General features: G+C 49.9%; 1 protein-coding gene across 6 annotated transcripts in view; it reads right to left on the minus strand.

Annotated features, from left to right (window-relative positions):
- Positions 1-26,770, minus strand: part of MRAS (muscle RAS oncogene homolog) — a 58,719-nt gene extending 31,949 nt beyond the window's left edge. For 2 of the 6 annotated variants that reach the window (XM_003895048.5, XM_017955851.3), the window contains exons 1-2: positions 25,649-25,938; positions 916-1,126 (exon numbers count right to left, since the gene is read on the minus strand). In XM_003895048.5, coding sequence (XP_003895097.1) covers positions 916-1,108 — 193 coding nt within the window. In that variant the 5' untranslated portion in view covers positions 1,109-1,126; positions 25,649-25,938. Of the gene's footprint in view, positions 1-915; positions 1,127-25,031; positions 25,275-25,383; positions 25,939-26,092 lie in introns of those variants that run through there. The other 4 variants (XM_003895047.4, XM_009201629.3, XM_009201630.3 and 1 more) reach the window with 4 other exon arrangements.
- Positions 26,771-27,766: the final 996 nt, after the last annotated feature.

The following is a 27,766-nucleotide window of genomic DNA, read 5'->3' on the forward strand; positions in this document are numbered from 1 at the left end:
AGTGAGACTCTGTCTCAAAAAAACCCAAAAAACCAAGACAAAAAAAACCTACAAATAAAATTGACAAGAGAAATTAAAGAAGACCTAAATAAATAAATAAACAAATGGAAAGAGATACTGTGTTCATGGGTTGGAAGCCTCAACATTGTTAAAATATCAATTCTCCTCAAACAGATCTACAGATTCAACACAATCCCAATCAAAATCTAGGATTTTAGAATTTAACTGATTCTAAAACTCACATAGAAATACCTTAGGACCTAGACTAGTCAAAATAACTTTGAAAAAGAACAAAGTTGGAGATGTAATGCTACCTGATTTCAAGCATCTCCTAGAGGGTGTGTTAAAACACAGGCTGTTGGGCTCACCCTCAGAATTTCCAAATCAGTATGGGCCTGAGAATGTGCATTTCTAATTAGTTTCCTGATGCTATGGCTCCTGCTGGCCTGGCTGCCACACTTAGAACTAGTAATCCAGACTAATTCACACTCAGCTAGAAACAAAATGTCAGATGCAAGAGATTCCCCCCAAAAGAATATATATACAAGTACCAAGTAAACTATGTTCATTAAGAAACAACGTGCTTTTCCCTCTTTTATTAGCTAAAGACATCCATAACTGTTAATCAGAGATTCTGATCAGCAAGAGAAAACAATCATGTCATTGCTGAGCTGGCATGATTCAAGCCTCCCCTCTTTGTTGAATGCACATTTTGGTTTCCACGAAACCTTGCAAGTCCTCTACGCAGGCCTTCCCTGTTCAGAATTCACCCTGAAAATGACACAGGGCTTTATACCAACCATCCCGTAACAGCAACATTAAGGAAACCACCTTGCCCCACTGAAACCTGTCAAATGTCCCTGATCCTCCCCATCTACTATCCCACCCAATGCAGGGCTGCCACCCAGGTCTCACCGTCCAAGATGGCCCACTGATTGTCAATCTCTGTATGTTTCAGGTAGGAATCTTCAATGGTGGGGTCATAGTCAGGCACAAAGATCTTTTGGAAAAACTGGATGGTGAGGGCACTTTTGCCCACGCCCCCATCCCCCACCACCACCAGCTTGTATGTGGGGAGGTTGTCACTGGGGACGGCGCTGGTTGCCATGTTTCTCGAAGGTCAGACCTGCGGAAGGAAGCAAGACATGTGGAATAAGACAGAGGGCTTTTTAACTTAGGGGAAGATATTCATGTGTCTTCCTCCTTTATAAAGTAATAAATACTCTCACTTATAAAGAGGTTTGAAAATGAAGAAATGCAAAAGAAAATAAAAGCATTACACCTGGTCTCACTACCCAGAGACAGTCACTGTTAAAGTGATTTATTCAACCATCATTTATTCAACACCAATTATGTGCCAGGTCCGGTGTTGAGGACACAGTACCACTGGTCTTGTTTAGCAAGTACAGCCAAAAGCCATGTCAAAGAAGCTTTTTGGCCACTAAACTCTACTTGTACAGGTTAACACGAGGGCAGTGGTCTGAGCAGGGCTGGCATGGAGGTTCGTCTTTCATATCCCCTCTTATTAACTGGGTGCTATGCTGAGAAGGATTTGAAGCTGTATCTTAGCTTAGAAAGCGGGGCATGATAGCTTAGCACACCTGAGTTCTGGGATTCTGAGGCTCCTTCAAATTTTCAGAGTTCTAGATTCTGGCTCCTTTCTCTCTGCTTCTTGCTCTGTATTATACACAAAGTCATGCTGGAATCTTACGGCTTCTGTTCAGCCTCATTTTATTTGGGGAGGAGGCAGGTAGGAGCAGGTCGAAGTTTTGTTTTCATGCTGTTGAGGCCAGCTAAGGCAGTGGTTCTCAATCAGGAGAACTTTGCTCCCCGGGCATATCTGCAACGTCTAGAGATATTTTTTGTTGTTGTCAAAATGGAGTGGGTACCACTGGCATCTGTTCAGCAGAGGCCAGGGATCGTACAATGCACAGGGCAGTCCCCTCCAATGAAGAATCAGCCATCCTAAAATGTCAATAGTGCTGAGGTTGAGGAACCCTGAGCTAAGGTGACCAGGAGGCAGCTGGAAGTGGGACCAGGACTCTAAAGAATAATGGGGCCTTAACAGAAGTGAAGAGTGACCTTTGTAAATAGTGTCCCAAAGTGACAAGGAGGAGAGGCAGGAGGGAGCCTCCTGGAGGTACTCAGAAGGAAAGGAAGGAAACCAGGATCCGTGGTCATGATGGAAGCGAAGAGTTTCCAGAAGGAGGCTGACAGCACCAAATGTTAAACACGGGTGCAGCTAGGGGGATCCCCTAAAGAACAATTTGGGGTTGTAGCCAGGAACCTAAACTGCTAACTAACTGTGGACCCTGCCAGGAAGAAGCAATACCACCTCCTGCTGGGGCATTCCTGGGTGGCACAAAAATGGACCTTGAATCGAGGGAGGGAAAGCTTGATCCTACTGCTGTGTAGAAGAAAAGAAAGAATCCCTGTGCAAGCTGGGAGGGAAAACAGCATGGTGTATGTGTGACCAGGAAACTGACGGTCTCACAGAGAGGAGGGTGGCAGCGTGGCCGGGAGGACAAAGAACTGGGTGCCCTGTGTGCTCCGCCACCACTTGGGAAGGCCACTGACCTCTCTGAGCCATAGTTTCCTTATCTATGAATTTAAGGGGCTGGATTAGATTACTTTTATAATTATTTCCAGCTCTAAAATAGTCTTCAGTTCCAGATTTTGACAGAAAGGGGGCTAAATACAAATGTGGGTTATGTGGCCACACTGATTTGCATGGGGCTGCAGGCGAGAGTCATTGCAGAATGCTTTGTAGTTACTGAAGCCTGATGTTGACATTTAGGACTTCCCCAAAGTCTCAGGGAAGTACAAGCTTTGCTACACTGCAGTGAAAGTGCAAATCTGCCTAGGCTGTACTGAAAATACACTTGCATAAATACATTCATACCCTCTCCTGCAGCTCTACCCCATGTGAGAATTTCTTCTAAGGAGATAATCAGAAAAGTGAAGAAAGATGTTAAGAATAGGGGAAAATAGAAATAACTTAATGTTGGCGGAAAAAGTTAAAGAAAAAGTTTATTCATATAATGGAGTACTATGCAGTCATTTAAAAGGAAGATATTCAGTAACCTAGAAAAAGTGCATTGTTACGTATGAAAAAAGCCAGGCTGCAAACAGCTAGTAAGTACACCTGATCCACCTTCCACGAAGAGGCCCACCATGAATCTGCGCGGTCAGGTGTGGATCCGGGCATTAAGAGGTTTAGCAGTTGGCTGTCTCTGAGGCACATTTCAGGGCATTTTCATTTTCTTAATGTTTCAGTTTTCTACAACAAGCATGCATTATATTTGTGTACTAGAAAAGTTTAACACTATTAAAATGCTCCCAGGAAAATAAAATGTTCAAGCCACCTGAAAATGTTTGATTTCCTCTCATACGAGTGGGGATCTCAGCTCTTTTGGGGCAGGATAGGACCAGGCACCGGCTGTGGCCCCGGGATCTGGTTCCAGCATCTTCCTACAACATGGGACAAGCTGAGGCTTCCCTTAACTGAGCTCTTCCATGGCCAAATCCACGACGGTAAAGGCAGGCCAAGGAGAGAGGGCGGAGGGGAGTTGCAGGGTGACAGAAATGGGGAGGAAGGGGTGGCCCAGTGGCCTATCTCCTTTGCCCTGAGCGTGGGGTTCACCCCTCAATGCCCCTCAGCCACTGCCGCCCTGTCTTGGGCAATGGCGCTGGGCTGTGGGTGAAAGGTGTTTGCTGGTGTTTGGCTGGTTTTTGGTCTTTTTGAGACAGTCTCACTGTCACCCAGGCTGGAGTGCAGTGGTGCAATCCCAGCTCACTGCAGCCTCCGCCTCCCGAGTTCAAGAGATTCTCCTGCCTCAGCCTCCCGAGTAGCTGGGACTACAGGTGCCCACCACCCACGCCCGGCTAATTTTCTTGTATTTTCGGTTGAGATGGGTTTCACCATGTTGGCCAAGATGGTTTTGCTCTCCTGACCTTGTGATCCACCTGCCTCCGCCTCGCAAAGTGCTGGGATTACAGGCGTGAGCCACCACACCCAGTCGGTGTTTGGCTGTTTTTACAGCTTCCATTCTCTGCTGGCAGCGACATAACTAAAAAATACTAAGTGGGTGGGAAGGTATTGAAAAGGAAAACCATTTGTCTTTATTTTCTTCTCAAGATAAGAAATACACTAGTAAATATGCTGGAGGACATGAATGAAGCTTTGAGTCGGCACTCAGACCACCCACAGCCAAATCACCTGGGGACTCCTTAAAAAATGCCCTCTGCTTGCCAAGGCAGTGGGCAGGAAATGGCCAGTGGGGGCCCCCTCCTTTTGACAGCACCCTGCTCTCAGAGGTTGAACCGTGAGAGACCACAGGGAGCCAAGCCAGGGTTCCCTTCTAATTTGGACGCAATGGAACAGGGCTAGACTACTCATTTCACACAAACATCAGACTGGGTCCCCTGTGAAAACCCTTTCTGTGCCCCTCAACGCTGAGGAGGAAAGTCCAGGCCCCCTCACAGGACAGTCAATGCCTGTCGCTGGCTGCCACTGCTGACCTCTCCAGCCACACATGTGCCGCAGCCCCTCACACTCTACTCTCACTCCCAACCAGCTCTGTGGTCTCCCAGTGTGCCCTGTGGTCACGCTGCAGCCTCTGCGCACACCTAAGACCCCCAGGAGAGCACATACTTCCTCATGGGTCAGCACTAGGCACTGCCTCCACCTGTGCTTTGAGCCCTGAAGTTCCTGCCACAGATGCCACAATGATGCCTAGAATTTTCTATGTGTTTACTGTGCACAAAAGGGCAGGGACAGCATCTTGTTCTTCTCTACATCCCAGAGCCTGGCATAGCACTGGCACAGGGCAGACACTTACTGAATGAACTAGAGGTTCAACACGCATTTCTGAACAATGGTCAGACAACCTACGTACCACAGCGCTGGCTTCCCCATGGTAAAGCTAAGGGACAACTCTCTCAGCCAGGGCTTGGGACTGTCTCTCTCCTACTAAGAGATCAGACTAATGGCACAGACAAGGCCCTCTGGAATCAAGTGTGAGCCAGGAACAAAGAAGGGGTTTCCAAAGCTGGAGAATGAGTCCAGAGAACCCCCCAATTCCTAAAGGTGCTATCTCCTTTTGATAGGCCTGTTTCTCCAGCCCCTCAGAAAACACGGATCAAATGGTGTCTTTGCAGATGGGGAGGTCAAGATGCCAAGAACCATGAACCACACTCCTACAAAACAAGCTGGTCTCATGCGGTACAGAGAAAGATTTTTTAAAAACCACTCACAGGCTATGATGAAAGTCACCACAGAATGAAAAGTTGGTTGGTTGGTGGTTAAGGAGCAAACTGCTTACATTCACAACACACCTCTCCTTTCCAGCCTTCTCAACCAAAAAGCACCTCAGAGATCATTCCAGGATGTTGGGTCTTCCCTTTGGGGGATGATGGGTGTGCCCTCTGAGGTGGGAAGGTGGTAGAAGGTAGACTTGGGGTTCTCCTTAAAATTTCCCCACTATTTTCTGTGCTGAATACTCTCCTACTGACCAGTTGAGTGACCTTGGGCAAATTACCTTCCATGGCCTCAGTATCTTATTAGTAAAGTGGGTTAGCTGGAGACTCATACTTTGCAGGATTGCTCTAAGCATGAAATAAAATGTATGAGACATGCCGAGCTCTGAGAAGATGCCCAAATGCTCGTTTTGTCACCTTGTTTACTTTGTTCCCAAGGAGGAGGACACACACACATATACACACTCACACATACACACACACACACACACACATACACACTCTCATTCCCAGCCTCCTCTCAGCATGAGAAGCCTCACCACCATCTCTGCTCTGTTAACAGCCAGACAAAATAGGCCTGTGTGGGAACATCACCCACCATTTAGAGCATTGTTTCCATGGGAAATGGCTCCAAGGTTCCAGGCAGCCCCATCCACGCAGAAACCAACTTTGGGAATAGCAGCCACTTGGCCGTGGGGGTGGCTGAGCTGGTTCCCATGGCAACCACTGCTCTCAGGGCCCCGCCCAGGCCACAGGCTTCATGGCAACCCAAACCGTTGTTCATACTGGAAACTTCTGCCTAAAAGGCAATATTGCCTCCTCAATAATTTTAATAACGTGTGTACAAAAACCTCAGGCATCTGTAAATGGAAAAATAAGCTCTCTTGGCTGTTGTCTGCCTCTTGCTCCCTTTCTTTCCCCATGGGTAGAACCTTCGTGCATGGTTTGAAGTCGTTTCCCCGAATACCAGATTTACCTTGTCAAACAGATTGTAAGCTCCACGAGGACAAGAGCCACATCCCCTCATTCCTTTGCCCCTCACGGGGCCAGGCAGAGCCTAACACATGGGAAGCTCAGTCTCTACTCACACTGCCCTCATCACTTCCCCAGTGCCGCCTTCTACCCACACAGACCTCCCTCGTGCTAAGAAACAGGGGGTCACACCCATCCTTCTGAAAGGGGCTGGCTCATACCCCTAGGAAGTGGGTGGCTGGGTGGACTGATCACCCCAGTATAACCTTTTCACTCAGCAGTCTTCAAAGTTAGCATGGGTATGTCTAAGACCTCCCGGGAACAGTCTTGTGTAACAGCCCAGTGGTTCTCAGTGGGACAGCTTGGGAGGTCAGGGACAGCCTGGGAGGTCAGGGACAGCCTGGGAGGTCAGACACAGCCTCAACTCCACAGCCAGGCAGCCGGAGTTCCACTGCGGCGTCCAATACAGACTCCCTGTGTGACCTGGGGCAAGTTTCTTAACTTCCTGGTGCCCAGTTTCCCCATCTATAAGACAAGAGAACAGGGCCCCCAGGAAGGTGTAAGGCCCCAGTGAGAAAATCTTGGAGGGTCCCTCAGCAAGGGCATATTTGCATCGATAAAGTAGTTGGGCCCCTGCTTTCCCTTCAACCTGGTAGGCTTCAGTGATTTAAACCATTTCCTTGCCCCATCCACAGCCCTAGAGAAGGGCATCCACACTGCAGAGGGCTTCGGGAGGACCTGATGTGGTGATAGACAGAAATGTCCAAGACAGCAGCAGGCCCCCACAGCCCCCACAAAATGGCAAAATGGCAGGGCTCGGTGGTTCTTATCCCTCATGAAATTTGCCTCTTCTCCTCAGGTTTCCAGGTTCTAGGGCTTCTATGGAGCTTGTTGCCCAAAACAATAGCCTAAAACCACCGCACCCATTGTTCTAAGTGAGCAGCACATGTTAAATGAATGGCTTCAGCTACAGATGCTGCCAAGAGGTCCACAGGCCCCCTGGCCTCTCCATGCACCCCACCCCACCCAGCATCACTTCTAAAGCGGTGTCCTACGTGCTGGCCAGGAAAAATGGTGCCCAGAAGGAGGTGCATAGCAGCAAGAACACCCACCCTTAGTGGACAACTGCTGTGGACTGGTTAGACGCCAAAGGTCATGTTACAGCGGTCATGCCACACTGCCTCCAATTCTTTTGCCAATTCATTTTGCTGCATCACATGGCTTTTCTTTTCTCAGGGTAGTGTCTTCATGATTCACTCTCCTACAGGGCACTCTTCATCACTGTTGCTGCCTCCCTTGGCCCTGACCTTGGGACCACAGATTCTCAGAGGCTGGGCCAGGGCCAATCCAGAGGCTCTCCCAAAGATGCTGCCAATTTTATTGAAGGTTTGGTATTTACTGTTTTTTGCTTCTGTATTTCTATACTAATTATTTCAAAGAGTCCCCCTAACCCCATCAATTGAATTGCAAGTATTTTAGGTAAATCAGGTTACAGAGAAGGACATATCCATTATTAATGGGGCTCTTAGGAAAGTGAATGGACTTTCACTCACATTGAGCTGAATTAGACCTGGGAAGCTAATCTCATCTCTATGATGTCTGGGTGTGCCCAACCCAGGGGGATGAGGACACGCTGTGGGGAGTGACCCAACCCATGTGGAGGAAATGGCTCTGCATTCCAGGAGCTGCCCTTCCCTTCTGCACAATTCCCAGAAATGGGCAGCTTCACCAGAGCGCTGACCTGCAGGCTGTGCGTAAATGGCACGTGACCCCACAGGGGTCTAGGCCACTTGGCATCCCTTAAGCTTCACTCTCCACTCCCTGAGACTTTGCTTCAGCCCCTTGTTTCATATCTTTGCTAAGCCAAGTGTGGCACTGTCATTGGGCCTCTCAGCTCCTCTAGAAAGCCACCAGTGCTTTTTAGCTCACTCCATTATTAAGCCCTAACCACCCACCCAACCACGTATGTGATTTCATGCCATAAACAGCAAGTCTCGATGGCAAGTAGGTGGCATGGGTGCTGCTCCTTCCCATTCCCAGAGCCATGGCAGACAACACTGATGGCTCACGGTCCCCTTCCTTGTCAACACAGTACTCTTGGCAGCAGAACACACTGACTGCTCCAGAGAGAAAATCTGTCTGCTGCCCCAGATCTAACCTACTACCCTTCTGGTTCCCTCCAAAACATCCCACTTAGTGGCCATCCTTTTCCATGGGAAGGGCTCAGGACCTTTAGGGGTAGCCTGCCTGGTGATCTCTGGAGATCTCTATTACCCAAGTCTTCTGTTAATCTATCAATCCCTGCTTTTCTTCTAATCTCCTCTGCCAGGATCACACCTGGACTGCTGTCAGCAGAGCAGAAATGATCAGACAGAAGTCCAGAGATCCAAGCAAAGGCCAAGGTTGAAGTAAGTCAGGGAGGGACACGTTGTTGGGCTTACTCATGATCCCTAAGTACCACATGCTTCCACAGTTCCACATGGCAACTGTCAATACCTGGGTCTTTCCCACCAGTATACGGGCACCTCCCAAACAGGACTTAGGGCGTAGCCATCTGCGACCCAGCACGATGAGCCTCAGTAGGTGTGCAGAAACCACCTGCCATGACAATTATAATTACAACAGTCATCATGTTAAAAGCAATAGGAACATTTAAGGTAAACAATGTGTCAGATGCTGTTGGAAGATTTTAATTCTCACGACAACCCTACGGGGTACAGCTTCCCATTATCCGCATTTCACAGTTGAAGAAACTGAGACACAGAGTAGTAAAATAACGTTTTGAAGGTCACCAAGCTAGAAAGAGGCAGTGTCGGGATCTGAAACCACACAGTGTAGTTCCAGAGCCACTGTCAGCCTGTGATGCTAGGCATCCTCTGCTGGCTAGGGGCTGGTGAGTATGTGTGTGCAGTCAGGCCAGGGCAGAGGCAGCTGATCCAGGAGTGCTGGAAAGAGGTCAGGACTGAGCTGCAAGGTGGTGTCAGAGTAGGATACACCCCCAAGGTCAGACTGTTGCCCATGTGGGTGAAACAGCTGGGCAGGTCAGAGCTTCAGAGGCAACCAGGGCAAATACTAGTTATCAAAACTAGACACTTCCCACCCCAGCACCCCAGATCCAGGCTGGGACACCTTGCTGAGCAGGGCATAGATCTGGTACCAGCAGGTAGCCCTCAGCCCTGAGGACCTCCGCCCTGAGGACCAGCGAGGAAGCTGGGGGCACCAAGCTGCTGTGAAAGCCTTATTTTCTAGCACCTTCTAGCACCTCTGTTTGGGACCCTATCCCCTATATGGGTCCCTGCCCCAGCCTCAGCCCATCTCCCTGTGGTCCTACACTAGAGCTGTTCCCTGCCCAGCTCAGGACTGGCCTCTCAATTGGAACTCCTTGCCAAGGAGCTTGAGCTATGCAGACAGCCTACAACCCTAGGCAAGTTACTTTCTATACCTTGGTTTTCTTTTCTATAAAAGTAGGGACAGTGGCAGCATCTGCCTCATGGTGGCTGTGAAAAGCTGCATTTATTTGCTTGGCCCAGTATCTGGCACATAGTGACTGTTCAACAGACATCAAGTTGTTACCATCATCAACATCCTTCTTTGAAATCCATCCCAAGTCCCTCCTCCTGTTTCTCCAAAGCCTTTCTTGAGTACCTTGAGCACCCTGCAAACTGGCAGGTTCCACAGGTGACAGTTCAACACAGCTCAGCCTCCTACCGCGCCCTCCTCGGAAGGCTAGCAGGCCAATCTGTGTGGGGGGCTCAGCTCCCCGACTCTGCCTAGTAGGGCCGCAGGCATGTCTCAGCTGGCCACTGAATCACTACAGCGATGTCCCAGGAAAGCGAGCCCTTGGAGGCTTGTTGAATGAACAGTGGATGAAAGGTAAGCTCCTCAGATGCCCTATTTTGCATTTCTCCAGTATTCAGGCGTTGCTTGTTCACCAAAGAGAATGTGGAAGATATCAAACTGCCAGCAAGTTCAGCATGAAACAAAGTTTCTCCCTCTGGTTTCGAAATCCGGAAGAGCTCTCCATCACAAAACCTAGCCACCCGCTCTGGGTACCCTGTAGTTTGGCGGGGTATATCCTCTAACAGGTCACATGACATGAGAAAGGTCACGGTGTTACCTGAGCCCAGAAAAGAATGAACAGGAGTAAAACTGGGAGAGGAGCCAGTGTTGGCCACCCTCCTCTCAAGACACACACTTGCTCAGGCTCCGCAGGATCACACACATCCAGTCAATGCTCCCAGAGCACCTCCTGTGTGCTTGGTCCTGGGAACTGGAGATACCAAAATAAATGAGCCTGAGCCCAGCCCCAGACCATGGGGCACGCAGTGCGTATTTTGTGGGGGAGGCAGGCAGAGGATTACGGTACACTGGGTAAGTAATGCAGGAGCATAGGAGTGGGGGGCATCTTACCCAGCCTGGGGGTGCTGCAGAAGGCTTCCTGGTAGAAGTGACGCAGAACGGGATCTTAAAGGCCAAGTAGATATTAGCCAAGTGAACAGTAAGGATGGCCAGGCACGGTGGCTCATGCCTGTAATCCCAGCACTTTGGAAGGCCAAGGCGGGTGAATCATGAGGTCAGGTGTTCGAGACCAGCCTGGCCAAGATGATGAAACCCCATCTCTAATAAAAATACAAAAATTAGCCAGGTGTGGTGGCTACTCAAAAGGCTGAGGAAGGAGAATCGCTTGAACCAGGGAGGCGGGAGAATTGCTTGAACTGGGGAGGTGGAGGTTGCAGTGCGCCGAGATCACGCCACTGCGCTCTAGCCTGGGCAACAGAGCAAGGCTCCGTCTCAAAAAAAAAGAACAAAAAACAGTAAGGACAAGCGTGTCCCAGGTAAAGAATAGAAGCGACAAAAGTATAATGCATGGCGGCATGAAAAGCCAAGGAGACGCTCGGTACTGCAGGCAACGTGATATGACTGGAATGTGGAGTGTATATGTGTGCATGGCAGGGGTAATGGGTATGGGGGGTAAGAGTGGCAGGGGAGGGGGTTACTGTTGGCTCCCTGGAAATGGGATCTTCATTTTTGCATCCCTATACCACGCACAGTGCCTGGCACACAGTAGCTGCTTAATAAGCACTGCATGATGAAGAAACAAGTGCCCAAGGCTGCAGGGCTTGGCAGGTGAGGGCGCTGGGCATGATGGGCTTCACATGTGCTGGAGGCCCCCGGACCCTGCCCCAGCCCCAAGTCCACACAGAAGTACCACGCAGGCTTGCTGGATGGCTGCCTAACCAAACAGGGCCCCTGCAATTCTTTTTGATGACTACACTGAAGTTCACCAGCACAAAAAGCCCAAGAGAGAGTGGATGAATTACATAGGACAAACTCCAAGTGTTCCAGAATCTCAGAGGAGGGGAAGGGGATGAGAAAGGGGATGGGAATAGGGTAAGGGAGGAACAGGTAACCCAGGTTCAGCCACAAAGGCCTGAGGCAGAAAGCTGTGGGGGAGGGTTATTATCCCCATTTTACCAAGGGGAGAGAGGCATTCTACCAAAGGCACAGGCTAGTGAAAAGAATCTGGGATTTGGCACCTAGGCCTGGCAAGGTGCAAAATGAAAACACTGTCCCACTCACCCCCAGGCTTGTCCACTGAGCCTGGTGGGTCTAAGCGGCTTTCAGAACGAGGAGTTGGTAAGGGCCTCAGTGTCTAAGAGGTCACAGAACCTTCAGAACAGTATTCCCTGCTGGCATCCCTGGCTCACAGGAATGCCTGCTACTTGGCCACCTGGCCTCTGGGGTCCTACCCCAGTCCCCCACAGTGCCCCCTGCCCAGCAACCAACAACAGGGAGGGCGGGAAAGAACTCAGTCCAGGGGTGAGGGCAGGGCATGGGTTCTGTGAGGGCAGAGCTGCATCTAGCTCACAACTTCTTGGAGTGGCAGCTGAGGAAAGAGAGTAGGAAGTGGTTTTATTTTTCAATCCTTGTTCTCAGTCCCTGGGGGTCTATTAATATTTTCCTAGCACCAGGGCAGTCTCACCCGCAGTGAAAGAGGAGGACTTCTGCAGCCTTCCATAGGAATCTGAGCGCAATTGGGAACGTCACGCTGGTGGCCACCCAACCAGGGAAGGCCAGCCTCTGCACACTCTGGGGTTCCCCAGACTGAGGGCCCTCGGCCTCCCCAGAGCCTGGCAGGCTGCTGTCCTCCCAGCCCCCACTCTGACTCCACTTTGCCCTCTGCTCACAGAGCCCCGCACCTCCTCACTGCTCTGCTCCGCTGCTCAGGCTCAACCCTGCACAAACTGGATTCAGCCAGCACCTCCCTCACCTGCCCAAGGGTGGGCCCCTTTGCCCACCTCTCTGCCCCAAACTCTCTTCCTCTTTCTCCCCTGGCAGTGCAAACAGCCCTTTACCCACATCCCAGGCCAAGGCCTAGCAAGGCTGCCCACTGCTGTGCCCATGTCTGCCCCCAGCCTGAGCCCCTACTACCAGCGTTGTCCTACCCACCACTCCAGCATTATCACTCCCCAACAAACCCGAGCACAGAGTCTCCTGGAATGCCATCCGTGGGTGCCTGAAGCTCTCCCCACTGACCACAACATTCCAGGCCTTTCTTGAGCTGCCCAAGTGCCCCCTTCCGCTCGCTCAGCCTCTGCTCTGCTGATTCTTGGTCTGGTGTCCTCAAGGACAGGGATGGTACCCAAGTGTCAGGTCCCATCCCCCAGAAGCCATTCCTTCCTCTAGGGCCCTCTTCTATCCCCCAAGGTCTGAGCCACCTCGCTTCCATCTATGGAACGCCAGCCCCGTGGCAGGTGGCAGCACAAGTGCTCAGCCGCCATTATTCCATGTGATGACTCAAGACACTTCACCAAGAGGCATTGTTTAGCCCTTTCATGAACTGTGAAGGTCAGAGAGGCTCTGTGGTTTCTCCAAGGCCATCTCTCTGACCACAAAGCTCGGCATGCCCCTCCTCATCCGCCCTCAAATCTAGGAGCTGGGTGTTACTTCACGGTCACATTCCTCTGCTACAGTGGGACAGTGGACAGAGGGCCAGGCCTTGTCTTCTTTTTCTCTGGGCACCCCAGAGCCCTGGCACACCTTTCTGCTCAGAGACACTCCAACGTATCTGCTGTCTGCATTTCCAAATGCAGGAGTGATACTGGCAGCTGGCTGGGAGTCTGGCTTGGGTAGATAGCAGGGCAGAGGTGATGTGGGCACTATGCCATAGGCCACACAAGACCCAGAGGACTGCAGTGGCAGGCCTCGTGAAGGACATACCATGAGAGGAGTCCCACTGGACACCCGTGGGCACCAGCCCAGCAGGAGGAGTGCTGACGAGGGGTCCTTCCTTGCTGTCCAAATTCCCAAAGCACTGAGCCCTCACCAGCACCCAGGGTGTGGTCCCCTGACTGGCCCTGCCTTCTGGGCTGGGGATGCCACACCCGGCCCCCAGAGCACATCTAAGGTTGTTCCTTAACTCCTTAGCTGTTCCAGCCCAGAGCTGCTCATCTCATGGAATCATGGTGTTCCACCAGTCCCCTCTGGTATTCCCAGGAGAAGGGCAGGGTGGCGAAAGAGAGGGAAGGGAAGGCCCGGATCCCATGGCCAGGCATCCCTCTGCATCTTACAGTCCCCTGCCTGAGAGACGGATGCTTCCTGACTGATCCCCCATCTCAACTGCTTTGCCCTGCAGTAGCAGCAAGAAGGAATCAAGAACCAAACAGACATCCCAAAGTCACATGCCAGCAGAGGCTGTGTCAATAAGTGATAGAAGTGGGTAGGTACAGGCAACAGGGAGCAGTGGGGCCTGCGCAAACAGATGACTGACACCCCGCTCCAGCTGACTGCTGCAACATAATATCTGCAATGAGCTTGCCACATAGTCTAAATTTTTAAATTAGCCAGCAATCTGAGTCTATGCAAAAACTCAGATTTCTGGCTCTTTTATTATTTTAAATACTGGCCACTAATGAAAAAGTTTTACACATTGTATAACACAAATAAATCAACACTCTGTACCCATTCTTCTTGAGCACACACACATCTGAGTGGTACGGCCGTTCCAAGGCAGACAACTCTTCGCACTGCCTTGGCTTGGCCTGGCTTTGGTGCGAGGAGGTGTGAGATCAAAGGAAATGATCTCACTGAAGAGAGCAGCCGCAGGGTTTACTTGGCCTGCAGGAGATGGGCCAGCCTGGCATTCTTCAGGGACAGGCACACAGCCCACCCCAGGAGTGTGCCAGAGCCCAGAGAGGTGGAGGCCAAAAAGGCACACTCAAAAAACGCCGCTGCTTCGCTTTGTTTTCATTATTTATATTTAAGATGTTAGACACCATTAATGAAGAATGTGAAAATGTTTATGTTGACCAAAAATGAGAAAGACATAGGGTCTAGGTTCTTCCTTGAGGTAGGGAGAGGCGATTCAATCTCCATTTTTAAAGAGTAACCAGACTGCAGAGAGACGGACTGAAGCCAAATAAAAGGGAAACTTCCTGAAAACGAGGCAGGCATGGCAATGAGTGTGGGATTTTCCTCAGCAAAGGTCTGTGAAGCAGACGCGGAGGAAGGAGGACTGGCTACCTAGCTTTGGAGTGGTGAACCAGGCTGGAGGTGGGTGTGATGGCTTCTCAGGGACCCTTCCAATTCCAGGGTTTTAAGCCCACTTAGCAGAAGGCTACTTTTCACATCTCCCTCCCCAAGCCCTAAATGACTGCTGCATTTTTTCTCCTCAGTATCCAGCCTGCTGCTCCATTCCTGCCGGGCAAGGCCTGTCCAAAGGTCGGTATTAGCTGGGGGGTTGAGGGAAGCTTCCCACCCCTCTGCTTTCTACATATAGCACTTTTATAAAAAGTCATGAATCAAAGCCCCTCTGCTAGCTGTATAACCTTGGCCTAATGAAAAACTTCTCTGTGCAAAACTATTGTTGGTGGGTGGTAGCAGCCACCAGCTGGAGGTGGAACCAGGCTGGGCCCTGTGGCCAGGGATGGTCATTATAATGACCATTTATTAAGCCCTGACCACATGCTAAGCACCTTACATACACTTCCCTGACCCCCACTGCACCCCAGACTATATGAGATTACTATCAGGGTCTCCCAAAGCACCCAGCTGTCTGCCTTGACAGCATCTTGTATGCTGGCACTTAACTGCTTAGTTAGTTGTTTACAAGATGTAAACATGTAATGCATCTTCCCCACTAGACCGTCGCCTCCATGTGGGCAGGGCCCACCCTCTGTTCTCCTCACTGTATCTCCAGTGCCCAGCACATATCTGGCACAGAGAAAGTACTCAATAAATACTGTTAATCTACATCATCTCCAGTCCTTATGTTACAAAATGTTCTAACAGGAAAGGGAAAAAATTAACACCTGGCTTTGCCCTGATCAAGTTAGGAGAAGACTGACTTGATCTGGCTAGTAATAATGATAGCTTAATAATCCCAGCGTTTCTGCTGGTTCTTACTGTACGCAAAGGTAGAGGTCTAGAGTGTCTAATTCTTTCTTAGATGAGTTATTTAAAGGCCTATATATATATATATATATATATATTTTTTTTTTTTTTTTTGAGACGGAGTCTCACTCTGTCACCCAGGCTGGAGTGCAGTGGTGCGATCTTGGCTCACTGCAAGCTCCGCCTCCTGGGTTCACGCCATTCTCCTGCCTCAGCCTCCTGAGTAGCTGGGACTACAGGTGCCCGCCACCACGCCCAGCTAATTTTCTGTATTTTTAGTAGAGACGGGGTTTCATCATGTTGGCCAAGATGGTCTCGATCTCCTGACCTCATGATCCACCCGCCTTGGCCTCCGAAGTGCTGGGACTACAGGTGTGAGCCACTGCACCCGGCTCATGTTTTTTTTTCTCTTTTTTTTTTTTTGAGACAGAGTCTTGTTCTGTCGCCCAGGCTGGAGTGCAGTGGCGCAATCTTGTATCAGTGCAGCCTCTGCCTCCTGGATTCAAGCAACTCTCCTGCCTCAGCCTTCCAAGTAGCTGGTACTACAGGCGCATGCCACCACGCCTGGCTAATTTTTGTATTTTTTTAGTAGAGACGGGGTTTCACCATGTTGGCCAGGCTGGTTTCGAACTCCTGACCTCAAGTGATCCACCCACCTCAGCCTCCCAAAGTGCTGGGATTACAGGTGTGAGCCACCATGCCCAGGCCCCTTCACATCTGACAAGGGCAGCCCACAGTCTAGACTAAGACAGATTGTAATCTTTGTTCTGCAATCAAACGTAATGAAAATTTGAAATTTTCAGAAGGTCTGGGGAAAAGTGTCCAGGAAAGTTGGCCCCTAGAAAATAGCAGAAAACTAGGTTTGAGGAGACAGTCACAGAGACAGTCTCCAAGGGTGTGATGAAGCCGGGAAGGATGTCTGACATTCATTTTTAACTTCTGCCCTGATCTGGGCTACAGAAAACCCCCTTTCTTAAAAGCCCTTGGTGAATGCCTGTTATATACAATAATAGTGGCTTAGCAGACGAAGAAGCCAACCTTACTGTATGCACATGGGGCAAAGGGGAGTGGAGGCCAGGCGGCCAGTGGGCATGGCCCATACCCTGAAATCTTCAGAAATACTGCAAATTAGGAGGGTTTTCATCAATACTTGGGCAATTTTTAAAGAAAATAAATGATACCCTCAGAGAATTTCTATGAGGAGAAGATCCTTTGGAAGAATTAAGAAATACTGGGGGATGCAGCTCTCCATTTCCACATGTCAGGTGAGAGCCCGACCCAGTATGACTGGACTAGAGAAGAAAGGCCAGAGTGTGGCTGGGACGTCCTCCCATTACAGACATGGAAGAGGAGGCTACAGAGGCAGAGAGTCACACAGACAAGTAGTGGGGCAGAAATTGGAGCAGAGGGTTCCTTCAGGAAGGGAGGACTGAAAGTCCCTGAGTCCCCAGGCTGCCAATTCTGCAGCCCAGCTGGGTGGCCTCAGACCCCTCCCTGCCTGAACACCAGGCACTGCCAGAGGCCCCGCCTGGGGCAAGAGCAGCCCCACTTTCTCCTTCCACACAAAGGGGCTCTCCTAGTCCTGCCATCTTTCCTATTTACCCACCCCAACCCTAAATAGAAAAAGCTCTTGTTAAATGCTCTATTAGAATGGTTATGTTGTTGAAGTGCCAAGTGACCTGCTCCTCCTGCTCCCCGCTTACCATCCCTCCAGCCATCCCCAGTTGGGAGTCCAGAAATAAAACAAAGGCTTTGTTTCTTTATTTTGATTTCCTCCTAAAATCTCAAACATGCAGGAAACACCCACCCAGCCCCAGATTAGTGGATCAGGCAGCTGTCCACTGCGGGGGGGGTGGGATGGGGTCAGTGAGTGGGGGTGGATGGGAAGGCTGTGATGCCAGCTGGCCTTAATTGCTGGGGAGTGCCAGGGCACCTGGCCTCTCCTGGGCTGGACTTCCTCAGTGGGAGTGTGAGACAGACTAGGACTTCCAGCTCTGCCCCAGGAACCTCAACCTGAGGAATGTGGGTGGGGAGGGAAGACTAAGGAGGCATAGCTCATAGAAGTTTTTAAAAATATATGCCCCCAAGGCTTTGGGACAGTGATCCCACCCTCCTTCCATCATCTCTGGTTATAATAAAGCAGACATTGAAAGAAGACCATGATAGACTGGTGAGAGCGGTGTTGGCCAAGAAAGACGGCTTTGCCTGTCTCCTCCTCGAGTCTCCATTTCCAATGGAGTGAAAATATAAAGAGATAAATTTGTGGGTTATCTAAAAAGGGAGAATTTTCAAGAAGGCATGTTGAAATTCTAAAGGATTAGGAAAAAAAAGCTAAACTGAACTAAAATTAATTTTGCTTTTGAAATGAATACATAACGCTTTTGAGGGGCAAAAATCTGTTGCCAACACCCCCCATAAATGGTCAGCTCCTAAAGGGGTAGGGGAGTCTCCTGAGTCCACTATACTCTAGAGATCTCCCCACAGATCCACATGCCCACAAATACTTTTACATTTAATCTGTGTACTTGGTATACTAGGGCCAGCCTAATATACAGTATGCCAAGTAGTTTCTTTTTAAACCCAAACTTGTCTTTAAAAAGGTATGCCTGTAAGTATAACACATATGTGGATTTCCGTATAATCACATAGGCAGTGGTTGTAGAATATGTTCAACTGCCTTCACTGGTACGGCTTCTACTGCAAGATAAGCCCCAGTAAAGCAGGGCCTTCTGAGGTCTCTCAGCACCCAGCCTTTGCTGGGTTTTGCAGCATCTCCATCAGAATGAGGGAAAAGGATCTGGTGGTGCTATTCTTTTTTATTTTTATTTTTTGAGACAGTCTCTGTGTCGCCAGGCTGAAGCACAGTGGTGCAATCTCGGCTCACTGCAACCTCCGCCTCCTGGGTTCAAGCGATTCTCCTGCCTCGGCCTCTGGAGGAGCTCAGACTACAGATGCCCGCCACCACGCCCAGCTAAGTTTTATATTTTTAGTAGAGACGGGGTTTCACCATGTTGGCCAGGTTGGTCTCGAGCTCCTGACCACAAGTGATCCTCCTGCCTCAGTCTCCCAAAGTGTTGGAATTACAGGCATGAGCCACTGCATCCAGCCTGGTGGTGTTATTCCTTAAGGGCAACTCAGGGAAGGAAAATGTTTCCAGACATTCTCAGCACTTAATGAAGAGGACTTAGGGTCCCCCACGGGTCCCCACTTTCTGTTATGAAACCAGATGAAATCTTGGTCTCCAATAGGAACTGACAAGAATCTGCCCTGGATAAGGAAGCCTTTCCAGAAATTTTTGAATCTTTCTGTACAGCTTTAAAAAGTAGTGCTTTACTCACTGTTCTAACTCATGGCAAACTACATGCAAACAGGATAACATCAGGCGTCAGCTCAGGAGTCAATCGGTGGGTGGAAAGGAGAAGGCTGCAAACAGTTGGGTGAGAAGCTGCGTCCTGTCGTCATGGACAGCTTCTATCTGCAGCTGCAGGGCTGGCTCTGCCGCCTTGCTCCTGCTTGGCAGAGAGAAGGACCCAGTACCCGGTACCTGTTTTTTTCTGTGAAAGCTACAGGAAGGGAAAACTGTGAAGTTATGGATTAGAAAGTAAGCCATCATACTTTAGTTTCCTTCTCTTAAAGTAATCCTATACTTTAGAATATAAAATGTATTTTGTGTCCAGGTGTGGGGGCTCATGCCTATAATCCAGCACTTTGGGAGGTTGAGGTGGGAGGATCGCTTGAGGCCAGGAGTTCGAGATGAGCCTGAACAACAAAGGGAGATCCCATTTCTACAAAAACAATTTTAAAAAATTAGATGGGCACGGTGGCACACACCTATAGTCTCAGCTACTCAGGAGGCTGAGGCAGGAGGATGGCTTGAGCCCAGGAGTTTGAGGCTGTGATACGCTATGATTGCTCCACTGCACTCCAACCTAAGGAACAGAGTGAGACCTCACTGCTAACAACACCAACAAAAAGTATTTTATCATTCTCCTATAATTATAAAAAGAGAATTATGTTTTCTCTATCTTCCAAATATACAAACCTACCATTAATATTACGGTTCAGTTTAGGCAGCTATGACTAAACCATGCTCTGCAGCCTGGCTAAACCCACAACAGTCAAGGCAGGTGTTTGTGAGGGTAGATGAACTTCTCTGAAAAAGGTCACAGCCAAAAAAACACACACTCTCCCCAGAGTGGCTTCTCCCCAGTGTGGTCAGAAGCAGCAAAAGGCTCTTCAGTCAACAACTTCCAGGGAGGCCCACTGGCATCAACTGAGGACATGAAGCCCCCAGAGAGAACCAATACAGGAAAACTCAGGAGCAAGACTCCCAAAAGCCCATTGCAGGCTGAGGATGGGCCCAAACCAGCCAGGGCAAAGGATGAGCGGTCTGGCTTTAAGTCCAGCCCTACTGTGAAAAGGATCAAGTACAGACAAAATGGTCACATCTGTTCATTTTGGGTAACAGGTACATGGTATTTGTTATACTATCCTTTACGTTTTCCTTTTTCAAAATTAAAAAAATAAAGTACACAAATGATTTAGGGGTTCATTTGTGACTGTGAGATTAGTATCAGTCAGGGAAGACTCCTGCCAGCTAGGCACCCACTGCCTCTCTTGCCAGCCAGCGTCTTCTGCAGCTCCGCTGCCTCACCGCATCGTTGTGCACAGGCTGCTCCATCCCCGCTCCTCATGAGGCCTTTACCCACTGCACTGATTATGTAGAGCCACACCTCCATGGGATAGGTCCCCTAAGCACCAGGAGAGAAGGGATCATGACATTTTTGGTCATCCACTGCTGGGAACAGCACGGTCTAACAGAAGGAGCGTGCGCTTCAGGAAGAGACAGACCACGGTCAGATTCCTTCCTGACTCTGCTTCTCTCAGGTTATGACTGCAGGTGACCTACTTAACCTCCTTGAGCCTCGGCTTCCACATCTATAAAAGGTTAACTGCATCTAACAAAATCGCTGTGAGGCTTAGAGATAGCGAATATAAAGTATATATTACAGGGTCCAGCCCACAAGTCTTTGCTGAATGAAAGATGGATGGAGAGATGGATCAATTAATGGATGGGTGGGTGGGTGGGTGGATGGGTGGGTGGCTGGAAGGATGGAGGGAAGAAAGGACAGACATACAGAGGGGTTGTTTTTAAACCATGACATTTGAAGAGCAGTTGAAGGAAGTAAAGCTGCTCATGCTGGAGAAAAGCAGGACTGTCAAAGGTTCATGTGGGACAGGTTAAGGAGGAAGGGAAAGAACTTCCCAAGAATGAGAGAATCCCCAAAAGCAGTGGACTGATTCAAAGGGTAGCAAACATTGTGTCTCTAGAAGGGTCCCCCTAATGGGCTGTCACCCCTAATGGGCTATCAAGGAGGGAGGGACTCCCCTTGTTGAAAGTTTCTCAGCCTTTCCTCAAGGGCTCACTTTCCCATTTGGGCCATATTTGTCTACTATTGCACTATAGCTAGCTTAATCTGAAAACCACCATACTTTAAAATTTTTTATCATGTTTTTTTACTTAAAATACTTCTTTAGCCTTAATCTGAGCAAAATATCCATTTAAAAAAACCCCAGTTTGTGGTGATGCCTGTATTTGCATAATACATGGAAATAAACCAGTATATAACTATCAAAATGACAGATCATCTTCCTCGCCACTATGAGAAATGTGCTCTACGGGGTGTGACTTGACTTAATACACTCAGGGGGCTCCTTCTGGGTCTAAGATTCTGTCCTCTGAAGGTTGCTTGAATCCTGGTAATGCTCTTCATTCTTCCGGCCCTTTCTGGCCTCCCAAGCGTATTTTCATGTGTATATTTTATCTAATCCCTATGACAACACTGAGGGCTGGGCAGAGAAGTCACAGATGGAGCCTGGGCCCAGGCAGCACAGGACCCAAACATGGCCCTATAGATGGTCACAGAGGCCAGAACCAGAGCTCCCAACTCTCCACCCACCCTCCTTTGTTTGGCCATTACAAGCTGCACAGCCAAATTCATTCTTGGTGCTCTCCAAAATCTTACTAGCAATACAACCCATATGTAAATCATATTGTTTTATCCATCAAGGTAGCCTGATGCCAGGACTATACCCCTCTGAGACTCAGAAAATCACCTCAGCCATGATGACCCACATTGTCATGCAGCGGGCCCCACCTAGTGAAGTTACCAAGAATATGAAGGACAATGATAGGGACATTAAGAAGCAAAATACAAAAAATACATTTTTATATGCAATATATAGCCAAAAAATAAATAATATGAATTGGGATAGTATATAACAAATATTTTTTAATATAACAACAAGAAAAAGAAGCGAAATACACATTGCTGCTTCATGACTCCTACAAGAGGAAGGCCTGCAGAAAGCTGTCTGAGATCATGCTGGCCAGCTTAATGGCCCTAGGGGCTCAGTGTTGGGAGCCAGGACAAGGAGGGCCAAGGTGGAGTCTCTGGGAATAGGTAGAACCAACTGCATCGCACACGTAGCGGGAATGCTACCTAGAGAACAACAGGTGGTGCACCATTGAAAGTGTGGCGACTGCAACGTGGTCTCCACCTCAGCCTGAACCTCATCACCCCTGCTGAAGCACGAGCAACGTGGTCTCCACCTCAGCCTGAACCTCATCACCCCTGCTGAAGCACGAGGCAGCACCAGCACTGCCCTCTTGGTCAGACCCACCGACTGACTGCACAGACTTCAACTCACAGGCTAGGCAATGAGAACTGTCCCACTTTGTTTGTACTCTTGGCCCCCATCTCTGCCCTCTCAGACTGCACTGGAGCGGCATGCTGACTTGGCTGCACAATGGGCTTACAGAATAGGTCTGCCATGAACATTAGAGAAGTCACGTGCCTTTAGACCAGAGACGGCTAAGCTGGGATCCGGGGCTGGTTTTCAGAGATCCATGAATCCCCTGAATTATATGTCCAGCTTTGTACATCAACGTTCCCCGGGCTTCTCATCAGCATATTAAAAAGACTATGACTCAAGAAGACAAAAGCTATTACCCTGAACTCCAGACCCTCAGTCTTTGTGGCTACCTGTCCCACGCAGGAATTGCTGGAAATGGTACTGATATCCCATTCCTGTGTACAGAGACCTTACAAGAGCAGAGAGCATCTTGGGGAGATCTGAGCTCTGCTTAATCTTACTGTTATTTGGGTTTTGTTACTTGTTGCCAAAAGCATCCCCATTGATTCAGTACTACAGGGCTCAGAGGCACAATCTAAGACTTATCAGGGCTGGCAGGGACTCAGAGTCCAGCAACAAAATTCCTCTTAAAGCTTGAATTCTCTGCTCAGTCCCTAGACAATAGGTACTTGCCAGGTGTCCCAGGTCTCAGGGAACTCCTCCAGCTCCTTTCTTTTTCCCATCTCCAGATAAAGGTGACTGTACCTTCTATGTCTGCCCAGGGCCTGGCAGGTACAGAGCCTCTGGAACTCAATGCACATCCTCTGGACACTTGAGAACATTCCAGCATTGCACAAAAATGCATTCCCATTCAGTTCACATGAGTATGCTTGTACAAACTACACAACGCTCATGAGCAGCTATGTTTTTCAATTGCTTTCAGGGAGACACACTCTGTTTGGGGGCATTTCATTGGCTGAACAGATTACAATGATTAAATCAGATGTGAAATATATTATGGAAGCCACATTTCCTGAGAACTCACTAGGTCCAGGAGGCTGGTCAACATGTGATTCTGACTGAGGTTAGGACCAGTCATCCCAGGAGCCTAATTTATCGGAGGCCAATAGTCATTCCTTGTTCCAGGTGGTCACTAGAGCTCAGGAACCAAACCGACCCCAAGGGTAACTGACTTGTCACTTTTTTTTTTTTTTCTTTTTTTGAGATAGAGTCTTGTTCTGTCACCCAGGCTGGAGTGCAGTGGCGTGATCATGGCTCACTGCAACCTCTGCCTTCTGGGCTTAAGCAATCCTCCTGCCTCAGCCTCCCGAGTAGTTAAGACTACAGGCGCATGCCCCCACACCCAGCTAATTTTTGTAGAGACAGAGTTTTACCATGTTGCCCTGGCTGGACTTGTCACTTTATAAGTAGCTCAGACGAACTGAGTGTGAAATACCAGTGGCTAGAGCTAATAATAACATAAAAAAACCTGTCACAAAATGTCTTATGTAGGTGAAAAGAGAGGTGTAAATTAGCAACTGTCTTATAAGGAGCGAAGCTGAGAGCCCTGGAGACAATCACTTGCCTCACCAGAGGGCCTTTTGAGTACCGCCTACCCTCTCCCCCGCACCGACCCCCCCCAACTTTAGGAAATGCCGAGGTCACATCTGGGGGGTCAGTTTCCACCAGAGCACGAGGCTTGCCCAACACCTCCCTCCCCAGAGGCTGGCAGACCTCAAAAACCCCAGAGCATGAAAGCCCCATGCCTCCCACACCGGCAGAAAAAGGACAAATTACACCATAAACTACACAGAGAAGCTAACTGGCGGCTGGGCAGTGTGAACAGACCTAAGGGTGAAAACCATTGCCCGAAACATTTTCAGCCCCAGTCAGCAGGGACATGTGATTTACAGGAAATTAGGAGGTTTACAAAATGTTAGCAGCTCAAGTTTCTTCCCCAGGAAAAGAAGCAGGAGAAGCTCTAAGAACTGTATCCGAGAAAGTGCTTTGTTCACTGCTAAGCTTCTGACACGAGTCAGTTATTAATACCCACAGCTCACTGCCTCACACTTCAACCCACCAATGAATGTCTATAGTGAATAATTATAAAACAATATATTACAAAACTCTAACACAGGCTGCACCAGAGCCTTCCCAAGCCCAGACAGCCACGTGGCCAAAAGCATGGACTTAAGATATCATCTTGGGCAAGCTGTTGGCTCTTTTTCACCCCAGTTCCCTCATCCTTTATAATAAACAAAATCTTTCTGGAGGTGTCTTGTCAAATGATGAGCACATCCACTTCAAGTGCCGGTCTTTGTAAGTCCTGTTGGTTGTTGTTTTTACAGTGGAGTTTCAGAGCTCTTAAAGTCATATCTCCATCTTACTCCTGCTGCCAGACAAACCTCTGAAGCCACGATTCCGAGCCGTGTCAGCCACCCTCTCTGGTCAGGTCCAGGACAGAGTGAGTCCTGGAGGAGCAAGGCCAGGAAGGTTCCATACCATCACGGGCCACTGGGGAGTAGGGGCAATGGCAGAGCTCTATGATCAAGGCCCCAGTGGCCTTGACGGACTTTGTTCACCTCTCCAGACTCCGCTTTGCCCCAGGCCAGAACAGACCTCAGCTCTAGCCAGAGTCTAACTGGGTGTCCTGTGTCCATGCTGCGGTCAGACATCATCTCCTCTAGGGGGCCTTCTCTCAACTCCCACTCTGGAGTAGGGACCCCCAGGGGCTCCCACAACCCCTGGGCTTACCGGATCTCAGCACTTACCACACTGGCTTGTCACTTTGTGCTCTTGTCTTCCCCGCAGGGCAGGACTGGCACCGTGTCTGATGCCCCAGCCAGGTTAGTTCAATGCATGAGCCCAGGCCCTAGTTGTGACCACAGCTCCAGCTCCCCAAACCTCCGGGAGCAGTGAAGGGTTGTTTATGAAGCAGTCTGCGTTTTATTATTCAGATGAATTTGTCAACTCCCTGGCGGATCCCTCCCCTCTTTAACGCCATCTTAAGGCGAGGGGGAGGGGGTAGATAAAGAGCCCCCCGCCCACTCCCCCGCCCCTTCATGCCACCCATCTACCCACCGGGTTCTCGCCCAGGCAGCCAAGGAACCCAAGTGTGATTACCATGAAAGAGTCTCTTTGAGCGGCGCGCAGGCCCTCCCCACTGGGGTCTTGGTCGTGGCCGATTTCCCGAACGCACACCGTTACGCGGGAGCGCGCGATGGGGGCAAAACGCCACGCACAGCCGGTCCCAGGGCGCACCCCGCGAGCGGAGAGCGCGGCCGAGCCCGGAGGGCGGCCACACCTCCCGCCCCGGAACAAAGCAACGGCCGGGGAGAGAGGCGGCGCGGCCGGGCCCCCTCCCCTCCAAGGCCTCCCGACCACTCACCGCGAGCTCCAGCCCCAGCTCGGCTACGGCACTCAGGCCGCCCCCTCCTAGCTTGCGCCGGTGAGGAGGCAGCGCCGCGCCCGCCGGGCCCCGCGGCCGCCGGACTGACGGCTCCCCGCCAGCCGGCCACTCCGGTCCGTCCCCGCCCCGGCGCCTCCTTAAAGCGACCGCGCCGCCAGCGTGCGCCCCGAGCGCCTAGCGCGCCGCGCATTCCTTATATTGCCACAGCGCCTGCTAAAAATAGAGCGCCGCGGCGGGCGCGCCAGTGGGGAGACCGGGCCGGGTGCCTCGACCCGGTCGCCCCCCCGTGCACCCAGGCCCCCAGAACGCGCGCCCGCGAAGTCTAGCCCACCCGCGCCGAGTCCCCTGGGCCCGGCACCGCGCGCTAGAACGCCAGAGGCTGGGGTCAGCGCCGCCGCCTCTCCCACGGCCCAGCGCACTTACCCGGGTCGGATCCGTGGCGCCCGGGAGCTGGCTTTAATGTGGACGCCAAATGGGAATTCGACCCGGCCTCTTTAAGAGCCTCTGCGCTCCAACCTTTAAATCTCCGCTCCGGCCGGGCCAACTTCTGAGCCTACGGACGCCTCCCCAGTCCTAGACGAACATCCGCCGCCACCTTAGCCGCATTCCCTTCGAATCCTGAGACGTCTTTCTTCCTTATCCTGCCCCAGCGCCTCTCCCCGCAGGCCTTCTTGGTGCACCGTTCCAGGGCCCAAACTTCGTTGGGATGGATGCGACGGGGACAGGCGACACTCGCGCACCATTTCATTGTTTCAGTTCCGCTAACTCCTCTCCAGCGGCGTCATTTTCCCCACGTTAAAAAAATAAAGATATAATTCAACACCATAAAATTCCACCTTTTGAAGTGTACAATTCAAGCCGGGTGCGGTGGCTCACGCCTGTAATCCTAACACTTTGGGAGGTCGAGGCGGGTGAATCGCCTGAGGTCAGGAGTTCAAGACCAGCCTGGGCAACATGGTGAAACCCCGTCTCTACTAAAAATACAAAAATCAACCCGGCACGGCGGCACGTGCTTGTAATCCCAGCTACTCGGGAGGCTAAGGCAGGAGAATCACGTGAGCCCGTGAGGCAGAGGTTGTAGTAAGCTGAGATTGCGCCACTGCACTCTAGCCTGGGCAACAAAGTGAGCAGCTGTCTTAAAAAAAAAAAAAAAGAAAGAAAGAAAGAAAAGAAAAGAAATAAGAAAGAAAAAGTGTACAATTCAGTGGTGTTTAGCATATTCACAAAGTTTTGCAACCATCAGCATGAGCTAATTCCAGAACATTTTCACCACTTCCCACTCCCCCGCCCCTGCCGCCACAGAAAGAATGAAAGAACTACCTATTAGCAGTCATTCCTCATTCACCCCTTCCCCCCGCCCCGCCGGGAACCACTAATCTAGTTTCAATCTCTATGGATTTCCCTATTCAGGACATTTTCTATACATGGAATCATACAACATGTGGCCTTTTGTGACTAGCTTAGCTTCTTTCAGTAAACAATGTTTAATGATCTATTCATGTTGTAACATGTAGCAGTACTTCATTCCTTTTCATAACTGAATAATATTTCACTGTATGTCTATACCTTTTGTTTATCCCTGCATCACTTGATGGATATTTAGGTTTCTACTTTGAGGCTACTGTGAATAAAGCTGCTATGAATATTCATGTACAAGTCTTTGTATGAACATATGTTTTTCTTTCTCTTGGGTGTATACCTAAGAGTGGAATTGCTGGATCATATGTTAACTCTATGTTTAACTTTTGGGGGAACTGCCAAACTGTTTTCCAAAGTAGCTGCACCATTTTACATTCCCATCAACAACATATGAGGGTTCCAATATCTCCACATCCTTGCAAACACTTGTAATTTGTGTGTCTTTTTTAATTATAGCCATCCTATTGGGGGCAAAGTGGCATCTCATTGTGATTTTGATTGTCAGCATCATTTCTGAGGACATTCTTTTTGTGGGTGGACCTCAATGACTTAGAACCAGCTTTACATGTCCAGGGAAACTTGGACACTCCCTTCTCAGGTTTGCCCCAGGCCTAAGGGAGCCTCACAGCGCTGCTGGCTCTGCTTGCCATGCTGAGGCTCTCAATCTCATGCAGGCTT

The sequence above is a fragment of the Papio anubis genome, chromosome 2 (genome assembly GCF_008728515.1).
Source record: "Papio anubis isolate 15944 chromosome 2, Panubis1.0, whole genome shotgun sequence".
In the NCBI taxonomy this organism is placed as follows: Eukaryota; Metazoa; Chordata; class Mammalia; order Primates; family Cercopithecidae; genus Papio; species Papio anubis.